Raw genomic sequence first — 12114 nt, 5'->3', positions numbered from 1 at the left:
CACTGAGGGATACAGATACTAAAATGAAATCATGTCTTCCCTCAAGGAGCTTGTACTCTACTGAGGTATCCAGGGGGGAAAGGGCTCCCAGCCCCCCTGATTGATCCAGAGGAGCCTGGCTGAAGGGAAGGGAAAGCCCCATAAATAGATCAGGAACCAGAGGGCAGCCTAGACCAGTAAATTCAGTAAGAGATAGGAGCATTATGGGCTTTTTGTCTGAGTATTTCAACCATTCTTTCCTGGAAGGGAGAGAAAGGGGCAGTACAGAGCGGGAGGTAAAGCTGGCCAATTTGTGATGAAACTTGTCTTTAGTTCCCATCCCTCCTTTAAGGTTCTCCCCACCCCACCCTGTTCCTTGGATAGCTGTCCTCACTGAAGTGCTCTACCCCAAGCCAGGCCAGCACCTTATACAATAAACTTTATTTCAGCAATTCAATTGAATTCAACTAACATTTATTCAATTTCTTCCAAAGTGTCAGGCAACCTGGATTAGTGGATAGGGAGGCAGCCTCAGAGTCAGGAAGGCTTGGTTTAAGTCTTAACTCTGACACAAATGGGCTGTATGGCCCTGGGGCAAGTCATAATCTTTCAGTGCTCAGAGAAAGTGCCAGCTCGAATTAGTGGAGGGAGTTTCCTCACCCAGAAGTTTTCTATACCGATGAAATCAGTCTAATCTCTATCCCTATTTATTAAGCACTGAGGTTACAAAGATAAAAGAGAAACAGTTCCTGACTTCAAGGAGCTTACATTCTATTTGGGACTAATAGCATGTGATTAGAATATTTAAATTAAAATAGGGGGGCAGCTAGGTGGCGCAGTGGATAGAGCACCGGCCCTGGAGTCAGGAGTACCTGAGTTCGAATCCGGCCTCAGACACTTAACACTTACTAGCTGTGTGACCCTGGGCAAGTCACTTAACCCCAACTGCCTCACTAAAAAAACAAAACAAAACAAAACAAAAAAATAGAATGCAAAGCAATTTCTAAGAGGAGGGTACTGGAAAATGGAATAGGGCTTAGGGATGAGCAGAATAAGATCATAGAATTTAGGTGTTGGGGGGGCATAGAGATTAATGCCAATGAAACTCCAGAAGTGTGTGGTGGAAAGAGTGTTGGGAGACCTGGGTTAAGATTATAGAGCATTGAATTTAGAGTTAGTTGGAAGGGACCCTTTAGGTTATCGAGTCAAACCTGAGAGAAATGATAATTATTGAATTAGGACTAAGGTTTTCCCCTTTCTACTTCCTCATTCAGAAATTAGTCCCATAGGTTATTCAGGTAGCCTTTGAAGTTCAGGGCTGATACTGAGAGGGAAAACTCAGAGCTGTTCAAAAGGTTTCTTTATTTTAAAAAAATTTTAATTTAAATTAATTAAATTAATTTACTTAAAAAATTTCTTTATTTTAATTCAGGTGAATTGATGGATTCCACTCTGTTGTGTTTTACTCAGATAAGTATGGGAAAATGTAGATTCTCCCTTTCATCAGATGGGTGTTATGGATATAGATAAGTCTCTTTGAGCAAAACTGAGTGATTAAAGTCACATTCCCCCGACCCCTCATTAGAATAGGTCCACCTCTTATTATAATATTAATTCTCATTACTTGTTAACCAATCAGAGTTCGTTGCACCCTCAGGAATGACCACTCTTCCAAGGGCATATAAGTGTTGAGTGTGTTCCCCGAGTGGTCTTTGGCATTCAAGATCCCTCTTATTAATTATATTCTAACATGATTAATAAAATTATTAACTACCCAGAAATGATTTCTCTCAAACTTTTTATATATCACAAACCCTATCATTTTACAAATGAAGAAACTTAGACCCAGGGAGGGGGACTAAGGCAACAAAGGTAGCAATGAGCAGAATTGGGCTTTGAACCCAGGTCCCCAACTCCAAACCAGTGTTCTTGCTCCTTCCCTCAGCTCTGGTGCTCACTAGTTGTGTGACTCCAGGTCTTTGCCTTATCAGGCTCAGTTTCATTATATGTAGGATAGTGATAGTACAATACTTTCACTACCTACATGAGAGGAGTGTTGTAAGAAAAGCTCTCCCTGAACTTCAGAATAGAGTTAGAATCACAAATTGTGTGTGTGTGTGTGTGTGTATGTGTGTGTGTGTATGTGTGTGTATACCTGCTTCCTTGCCTCCCTCCTTTTCCTTAGACATTTGTGATTCTGAAAGGCAACAATAAAAAATTTTAAGTTGAAAAAGACTTTTCTTTCTCCCTTTTGGGCATAGTCCAAGTAAAAGGGTGTCATTAATAGTATCAATGAGGAGCTGAAGGGATTTTAGGGTTTCTGGGATGGTTAGAGGGCCAAAGAGCCCCTTCTTTGGACCTACTTGAGATCTAGTTCATAGTAAATAATTTGAGTGCCTTGCATGAGTTGGAATTGGAGGGATGTGAGAAGGTGATGACAAGGGGGTGACCCCAGCTCACTCAAGCATTATTATTTAGTAAATAAACAGTACTGAAATTTAGCCAATCAGCACCACGGAGAGCACCCACCATCAGAGCCTTGGAGAATTAGTAAGACTTAGTGAGTGGCCCTTGTCTTTAGAGAGCTGAAAGGGATCTTAGAAGTAATTTAATTCAACCTATTCATTTTATAGAGGAGGAAGCTGAGGCCTAAAGAAGTTAAAGGCATTCTTTTTACTATACTGTTAAATCACTTGGGACCTCAGTTTCCTCATTTGTAAATTGAAAGCTTTAAACTTGTCACCATCTGTTGGCATTTATTAAGCACTTTCTATGTTTGGGGGCTCTTTCCTAAGTACTGAACAGCATCAAGGTCTTTTCCATCTCTAAATCTTTGATATTATGACCTACTAGTATTTCCTCCTGAGATGGTAAACTTTTTTCTTATTTATGCCCCCTGGATGAATGAGTCCAGTCAGAAGAGCACTGAACTCAGAAAACATAAGTTTTGATCCTGACTCAGCTACTAAATTTTTGTGTGACCTTGTCCAATCCATTTACCCTCTTTTGACCTTACTTTCATCACTTGTAAAATGATGGAGTTAGACTAGTTGACTCTGAAGATTTTTTCCAGTTCTAGCAACATAAATCTTTGAATCTTTTAAAAACCTCTCCCAGAACCCAAGACTGAATTTTTCTCATGGCAGCTGCTTGCAGAAGAGGCAGAATTTGGTTTTAATTGATGTAAAAATGTTCTCAAAGTTGGGGAGACTTGGGTTCATGTCACACCTCTGATACATCTGGGCTGTGTGATACTGGGAAGGTCACTCCAATTCTCAGTGTCTTGGATAATTCCCTAAGATTATAAAATGCAGATCATTTGTTGGTCCCTATAATTGAAGTAGTGTCCTCACTAGGAGTTTCTTGAAACAATGAAATCATAGGTCTGGAGGAAGAAACAAATGTGTATTGATTGGATGTTGACCAAATGAGATTCTGATGACTTGTGTCTTGAGTGAGACAGTTTTTGTGAAATTATGGTTGCTGCAAAGCATCACTAGCAGGAGAAACTGAAAGGACCATAGGACCATAAATTTAGAACTGGAATAGATTGTAGGGGCCAACTAATCCACTCTTTAATAGAGTAGGTTAGTTGGCTGTTGTCCTTCATTCTTGAAGAGGACCAGAATGACATGACTATGTCAGGGTCAAGATACAATGTGTCTGACGGGGGCAACTAGGTGGCACAGTAGATAAAGCACCGGCCCTGTATTCACGAGGGCCTGAGTTCAAATGTGACTTCAGACACTTGACATTTACGAGCTGTGTGACCCTGGGAAAGTCACTTAACCCTCATTGCCCCACCAAAAAAAAAAACAGAAAACAAAACAATGTGTCTTACTGTGGATGATCAGACCAATAGGAGTTTGGAAGGCTCTACCACAGGTCAGGCATAAATAGTCCATATGAATATGTGGAGTGGAAATGTCTTTACATTGGCATGTCTCACATTTCATTTGAGCTACTGCAGAGTAGGAAACTGAGTCCCAAAGAGGTCAAACAACTTGCCAAAAGGTCATATAGCAATCAAGTGGCAGAGTTTAGATTTGAATCCAATTATCCTGACTTCAAAGCCAATACAGTTCCACTGTACCACAGTAAAATGTAATTTCAGTGAGTGATATGAAGGAAAAGTTCCCCATTTTGCAAGAGGAACCCTGAACATTCCAACAAACACTGTGGGCAATGGCCCTACATGATATAGATGGAAAATTAACATCTGTACTCTCCTCCCCATTTCCCTTGAATCCAAATGTCTAGAGGTACTCTCTATTTCTTATGAAATCGCAAAACAAACAACTGGGTCATGGATGATGGACCCCTCCTTGCATGCACTGAGATGGGACATTTTCCAGGTAAACAGGAGGCAGAGCCGGCTTTCACTGGAGTGCTCATTGAACAGGAGTTACTGGGCTTTGGCCAAGGCAAGCACAACCTTGAATAACCATGCTGACTCCTTTCAAATGACCCTCCCGTGGTCTGTCATAAAGTTAGCCCAGCCTGCAGAAAGAACACAGCTGTCTCCTGCTTGGTGAAACTTCCTTGGGCTGCTATGGCCTGGGGGCAGGAAGAATGGGGGGAGGGACTCATTAGGAGCCATTGCAACCGGTGGCTGCAGGTTGTGATGTGAAGTGTTTAGCTTCCTCAAAATGAGGCTGGAGATGCTGAGGACCTGGAGCTCCGGTTATATCTTCCAAGCTTCCCACAGAGTAGAGTGACTTTCTTCCTGCAGTCTTGCTGTTCCCTTAAGTGCAGTAAAAAACCTCCAGCAGAACAACCTCAGTGAGTAAGATTTAAATGCCTGCCATTTCTGGGGAAAGTAAATGGGCTTTAATTAGGGTTCTCCCGATGGAAACAACGTCCAATCCATGAGCTCAGAGATCAGGAGGGAGAGAGACCTAAGTGAGAAATGCAAATGGATCTGGGCCTGACCATGTCGGAAGGGGTCAGAGGAGCAAAGCCAGCCCTCATGCAATCCTAGAGTCAGAACTGGAAGGAATCATTGAGATTATGTAGCCTATTTCATACCCTACCCCTCTCACCCTTTCTCTAGATTACTAGTGTAGTATGAAATTTCCATATGGGCAGGGAATAGTTCATTTTTGTCTTTGAATCCCCCATGGTTAACACAGCACCTGTTCCAAAGAGGATGCTTCATAAATGCTCATTCATTTATTCCTGGATTCAGCTCAAGGTTCTGATCTGTCAGAAGCATCTAGGTGGTAGAGTAGATAGAGTACTGAGCCTGCTTTCAGGAAGACCTGAGTTAAAATCTGGCCTTAGACAATTAATAGCTGTGTGACCCTGCACAAGTAATTTGACTTCTATTTGCCTCAGTCTCCTCAACTGTAAAATGGAGACGATGGGCAACTAGGTGGCACAGTGGATAGAGTGCTGGCCCTGGAGTCAGGAGGACCTGAGTTCAAATCCAGCTTCAGACACTTAACACTTACTAGCTGTGTGACCCTGGGCAAGTCACTTAACCCTACTGGCTATCACTACTGCCTCACTAAAAAAAATGGAGATGATAATAATAGCACCTACCTCCCAGGGATGTTGTGAGATCAAATGAGAAAATATTTGTAAAGTGCTTCACCTGGTGCCTGGTACATAGTAAGTGCTGTATAAATCCTTATTTGTCAAGATCCTTTGGGATCCTGATTGTCATCTACCATGTTATTAATACCTCCTATATTTAAGCTTCCAGTTTAAGCCTTTATCCAAGTCATTGGGTTTTTTGGTTTAGCTTGGTTTGGTTTGACTGGACTTATGGTATAGGGAATAACTTCCCCTACTCCTATGTACTGGTAACTTAGTTGCCTAGAGCACTGGGACATTGAGACTGGCTGAGGGTCACACAGGAAGCAGGACTTGAACCCAGCTCTTCAAAATATTTACCAGCTCAAGTCATTCTACTGGTGCTTGCTCTTGTCATGTTGACACAGGACCATTAATCAGCATTCACTGAGTTCAATCACCTGACCAGTTATGAACTCATTTCATTATATTTTTGTTCAATCCATACTCCATCTTCTCTACAAGTATAATATGAAAGATTTTATAAAGTAATTTTGCTAAAAATCTAAGTAAATGGTATACATGACATTCCCCTTTTCTACTAGTTTAGATGCCAGAAAAGGAAATTAGGTTAGACCTGCTTGAAGCCATACTGGCTTTTTTTGGGAGGGGGGAATAAGAGTTAAGTGACTTATTCAGGGTCATAGAGCTAGTAAGTGTCCAAGGCTGCTTTATCCACTGCACCACTTAGCTGCCCCAGCAGTAATTGTTAAAAACTAGTATGGGGGTTGCTGGGTGGCTTAGTGCACCAACCTTGGAGTTGGAAGGACCTGAGTTCAAATCCAGCCTCAGACACTCTACACTTACTAGCAGTGTGACCCTGGACAAGTCACTTAACCCTCATTGTTCCACCAAAAAAACATATACAACCAACCAACCAAAAACAAACTCCCCCCCCCAAATAAAAATAAATTACTGCTTCCCTTTCTAGGTGTTTGCCAACCATTTCCTTGCTGATACTTTCTGGCATTTTCTGAAGAAACAAAGTCAACTGCATTGGCCTATATAGACAGTTTTGCTGTAACTTGACATATTTGTTCTCCAAAGTGGCACACTGAAAAATCAAGCAATAAAACCCACAAAGTTTATGGGGGAAATGGAATTGGGGCACAATGCTCAAAAACATCATCACTGATACATAAAAAATAACCTAATGAAAATTGTAGCCCAGTTTTATACACATTAAGTGGTTTTTAACACCCCATAGATATTACAATACAGGGTGGTCACATTGGAGGCCTTGAGCTGTTGCTCTGTCTGTGCCCTGCTGTTGCCATTTGCTCAGAGAGAACCAATGACATCACAGTGTCAAGGTGTAGTGTGTCTGACTGTGGCCGATCAGTCTAGTATGAGCTGCTACTCGAGCCTACCTCCTGGTTCTCAGCAGGGGTGTAAAATCCAAGTTCTGCCTTAGCACCAGCATAGACCCCTGTAGTCTCCCCCATGCCCAGGGCTCAGCCCACTAAGCAGACTGTGAGCTTAGTTCCAGACAACACTGTGCTTCAGCTGATTCAGAGGCTCTGGGGGGTCTCCTTCTCTGGTGAGGCCTTCCTGGGACTGGATCTGTGTCAGGGTGACTGTGGGGTTGGGCTCGACTCCTCTATCAGCACAGCAGCTCCCTCCTTCTGACCTTCCAAGCCGTTCTTGGTTAGAAGATGATTTCAGCACATTCTTCTGTGAGTTTTGCTGCTCCAGGCATTTTCCTATGGCGTTATTTGGATGTTTTTTGGAGCGATTGTGTCATGAGTTTGGGAGCTCACTGCCTTTCCTCTGCCATCTTGGCTCCACCCCAGAAGTCCCAGCATGATTTTTATAATTATGGGGTTTCTGGGGGGGAGGCATTTGGGGTTAAGTGACTTGCCCAGGATCACACAGCCAGTAAGTGTCAAGTGTCTGAGGCTGGATTTGAACTCAGGAACTCCTGAATCCAGGGCTGGTGCTTTATCCACTGCGCCACCTAGCCGCCCCCTGTACTGATTTTTAAAAGGGAAAAGAACAGAGTCTACAAACTCCAGTCCGTTCTGCAATAATGCATGCTTCAAAAATGCAAATCTTTAAGTATTGACTGATTTGATCTCAGCCTTGCATATAGTAGGTGCTTAATTAATACTTGTTGAATTGAATTGAATTCTACTTCTTTTTTGTATAAGCAAAAATCCATACATGTCTAGTAAATACTTCCTGAATGAATGGGTAAATGAATAAAAAAGGAATGAATGAATGAATGAGTGATTACTTATTTTTCTCATGTGATCTCTTTCAGAAAGCCCTGGCATCTGGCTATGACAGACACAGTGCTTAGCAATAGTTCTGATCGCTGGATGTGCCCCAATGACAGATCCATGGCCCTCCGCACAAGGTAAGCTGCTGTTTATTCCTGGTTATAATTTTGGGAGGGACCATAGATTTTTCTTTAGAAGCAAGACCCTTCAAACTAGGCAGACTTTTACAGTGATGAGTGAGTTCTAATTTCACACTGGTTGTGTGGCTTTAAAATGAAACCACAGTGGGGGCAGCTAGGTGGCACAGTGGATAAAGCACCAGCCCTGGATTCAGGAGGACCTGAGTTCAAATCCAGCCTCAGACACTTGACACTTACTATCTGTGTGACCCTGGGCAAGTCACTTAACCCCCATTGCCTCACAAAAAAAAAACAAAAACAAAAAAACAAACAAACGAAAATGAAACCACAGTTCACTATTGGGCTCCTAAATTATAATTTTGGAATTCCACTGAAAAGAGACACCCAGTATGGGAGGAAAAAACACTGTCCTAGGAGTCAGGGCACTTGAGTTCTAGTCTTGCTAAGTTAGTTCTTGCTAAACTGGAGGGTTTAGCAAGGGTCGAGGAGAGGGCAATGAGGCTAGTGAGAGATCTCAGTTCAGTCATTTTCCAGTCATGTTTGACTCTTTATGACCCCATTTTGGGTTTTGTTGGCAAAGATACTAGAATGGTTTACCATTTCCTTCTCCAGCTCATTTTACAGATGAAGAAACTGAGGCAAACAGGTTTAAGTGACTTTTCTAGGGTCACATAGCTAGTAAGTGTCTGAGGCCAGATTTTAACTCAGGTCTTCTTGACTCCAAACCCAGTGCTCTATCCACTACACCACCTCACTGCCCAAGGGACCCCAAAGTCGTGTCATATAAGTTGAGGCATCTAGGAATGTTTAGCTTGGAAAAGAGAAGGATTGGGATAGTGGAGAAAGTACATGATAATCACCCTTAGTATTTAGAGGGCTATCACATGGAAGAGGAATGAGATTTGTTCCACTTGACCCCAGAGAGCAGAACTGGGCTTAATGAGTAGAAGTTGCAGAGAAGCAAATTTAGGCATGATGTAATGAAGAGCTTCTTAACGATGAGTTATCCCAAATAAAATGTCTACCTTGGCAGGTGTTGGATTCCCTCTCCCTGGAGGTCTTATAGGAGAAGTCCCTTGTTGAAAATGTTATAGAGAAATTTCTTGTTCAGATAAGAGTTGGACTACAGGATCTTTGAAGTTCCTTTCAACTCAGATTTTGTGTTAGTCTTGGCTTTGGTACTTGTTAGCTGTCTAAGCTAGGTAAGTCATTCTCTCACCCAGAGCCTCAGTTCACTCCCCTATAAAATGAAAAAGGTCAGGCTTGGTGATGATGATGATAATGATAGAAATGGAAGGATTTATGATACCAAATCAGGATGAGGTTGTTGCCACCAGAAATTATAAATGGAAGCCTAGATTTACTGGTTATTCCAGATTATGCAGGGAAACAATAGAAACTGTGTACTTTTGACTACTGGCTATCAAATGGCTAGCAAGATAGACTCTGGTGGCTAAGATAATACACAAGAAGTTCAATCTGTTTCTTTTATAAACTAACAGATGACAAATCCCTGTTCAGCAATTAATGCCCTAAAATATCTTTGATAATTAAAGAGATGAACTGAACCAGATCAAGAGCAACGCATACAAATCTGTTGTCCAGTAGTAACAAATTGAATGATAACTTTTGAAATCACTCACCCTATACCAAATGATCATAATCTCCAAGCAACATAGAATGAAAATATCTCAAAATATAGAAATCTGGCCAACTAGGAGTATGATTAAGATGAAGTACATATCATTCATCTTGTCCTGTTTGCTGTAGGAGTTTTCCTGAGGATGCTTTCAGTGAGCTTGCAGAAGATGAGTGTAACATCCTAACACTCTCATTCAGCTACAAAAGCAGTTATTTTTTCTGTCTTTGCAAAAGTCTGCAGTGAATTCAATATAAAAGAATGATAACAGGATAGAAATTTGTCTCAAGATCATTTTTATCTGAACCCAATTGAAAATAGATGAGGTTGAGATAATGACAACCATAATAATAAATCAAAATCACATGGAAACAGGATGAGGTAGATATCATCCCTAGCATACTTTTTGCTACTGAAACAATACTAGACATACTTTTGGTTATCCTACAAAAGGCCATCTTACATCTTAACGTTTTTAGTCAAATGAACATATGAATAAAGCATGTATCAAGTGCCTGCTATTTGCAAAGCACTGAGGATTCAAATAGAAAAGTCAGACGGCCCTTGTTTTCAAGGAGCTCACAATCCAGTGAATTAGACAATATGTTTAGCAGGTTTTAGCTATAAATCAGATGGAAAAGTTCCATGGTCCTTATGGTGCAGGAGCAAAGTAGAAGGCTGTGCATCTTTTCCAATGCATCTTGACATTCTAAATGCCTTCAGTCATCCTTGATTACCATGACTTTTTTCATCAGATATTAAAATTATTTTTCAATAGATGCTAATGGCTAAATAATAGTCATCTTGCATGACGCCAGAGGTGCTGCAGTGGTAATGGATAATGCAGACATTTCTAATGTCTTTTTCAAGCAAATTAAGAAATCCAGCTTTAATTAACATCCAGTTGGACACACTTGCAGTTTATGCAATTACCAAATGTCTTTATTTCTCTGCTGCTTTTGTTCCAGCAAGTCTGACCTGCTGATCATTTCTGAAACTGATGGCTTAAGGGCATGCAGAATTCCAGAATCTCAGCATTGGAAGGCCCCTCAGAGGGTATCTAGTCCAATCTATCCCTACACAACATGCATCACTATATTATCCCCCGCAAGGGGTCCTTCTGCCTTTGCTCAGAGACCTTCAGTGGGAGAGAGCTCACTGATTTCCTAAGCAGTCCATCCCATTTATGACTCATTCTCATTCACAAAGTGTTTTTTATGGTCAGAAAGCCTAGATTTGTCTCTCTGTGGTGACTACACATTGCTTCTAGTCTTGCTCACTGGAACCAAGGAGAACAAGCCTATTCCCTTTTCCACATGATAGGCCTTCAGCCACTTGAAGACTGCTCTTGTGCCCCACAGTCTCCCAACTCTTCTTTTCCCCTGACTAGGCATTTCTAACCACTTCTATCTTCATTTGGCCCTATCCTGATCCTCTTGAACCTCCTGATTGTACTTCTTTAGAGAACTCTCTAGCTAGGTAGCAAAGTACTTAGAGTACCGAATTCAAATCTAGCCTTAGATACTTACTAGCTGTATAAACCTAGGCAAGTCACGTAACTGCTGTTCCCCTCAGTTTCTTCAGCTGCAAAATGGGGATAATAATAGCACCAATCACCCAGGGTTGTTCTGAGGATCAAGTGAAATAATATTTGTAAAGCATTCAACACGGTGCCTGGCACATAGTGGTAGATGCTATATAAAGGCTTGATGCTGGTGCTGATTATTTCAGTTTATCGGTGATGACAGGAAGTGAAGCAGAGTGGTTAGAGAAACAGATTGGGAGTCAGTGAACATGCATTTAAATCTCATTACTGGCTTTCACTCTTGGTATCACCTTGGGCAAGTCACTTGTCTCATTTGGCTCTGTTTCCTCTTCTGTAAAATGGGAGTGTTATATTTGGTGGTGTCCAAGTCCCTTCTAGCTCTGAATATATGATCATGTGATCTTTTCCAAAGCTTGGACCCCCAGAACTAAACATAATACTTTAAATCTAACTAAGGCATGATACAACAGCTTTTCCTTGTCAATTCTGTCACATTTCCCTAGATTCCTTCAAGTCTTAGTTTAAATCTTACCTTCTAAAGTAGCCCTTTTTTGCCTTTTTACCACCATTAGTACCTTTCCTCTGAGATTATATAATTTACACTGCCTTGCAAGTACAATTATTTTTAAGTTTTCACCCCCATTAGAGTGTAAGCCTCTTGAGGTCAAAGACTAGGTATTGCCTTTCATTATGTCCCCAAGTGCTTAGCATAGTTCCTGGCACATAGTAAGCTCTTAATAAATTCTTTTTTGCAGGGCAATGAGGGTTAAGTGACTTGCCCAGGGTCACACAACTAGTGAGTGTCAAGTGTCTGGGTCCAGATTTGAACTCAGGTCCTCCTGAATCCAGGGCTGGTGCTTTATCCACTGTGACACCTAGCTGCCCCCTTTAATAAATTCTTATTGACTGACTTTCATCCCTTTATTCCTGGAAGTTAGTCTCTCTTCATGCAGTTAACCCTCACTCAGGAGAGGGGAAAACACATTTCAAATACAGTAGGCACTTCCAGGT

At 41.4% G+C, this 12114-nt stretch overlaps 1 protein-coding gene across 15 annotated transcripts in view; it reads left to right on the top strand.

Moving 5' to 3' along the window:
• RPH3A (rabphilin 3A) overlaps nt 1–12114 on the top strand; it is a 344443-nt gene that overhangs the window by 220892 nt on the left and 111437 nt on the right. For all 15 annotated transcript variants that reach the window (XM_043977132.1, XM_043977145.1, XM_043977136.1 and 12 more), the window contains one exon: nt 7820–7915. In XM_043977132.1, coding sequence (XP_043833067.1) covers nt 7820–7915 — 96 coding nt within the window. The remainder of the gene's footprint in view (nt 1–7819; nt 7916–12114) is intronic.

Source organism: Dromiciops gliroides, chromosome 1, assembly GCF_019393635.1.
Source record: "Dromiciops gliroides isolate mDroGli1 chromosome 1, mDroGli1.pri, whole genome shotgun sequence".
Classification (NCBI taxonomy): Eukaryota; Metazoa; Chordata; class Mammalia; order Microbiotheria; family Microbiotheriidae; genus Dromiciops; species Dromiciops gliroides.
The sequence above is the reverse complement of the archived record's forward strand: the minus strand, read 5'-3'. Positions and strand labels throughout refer to the sequence as shown.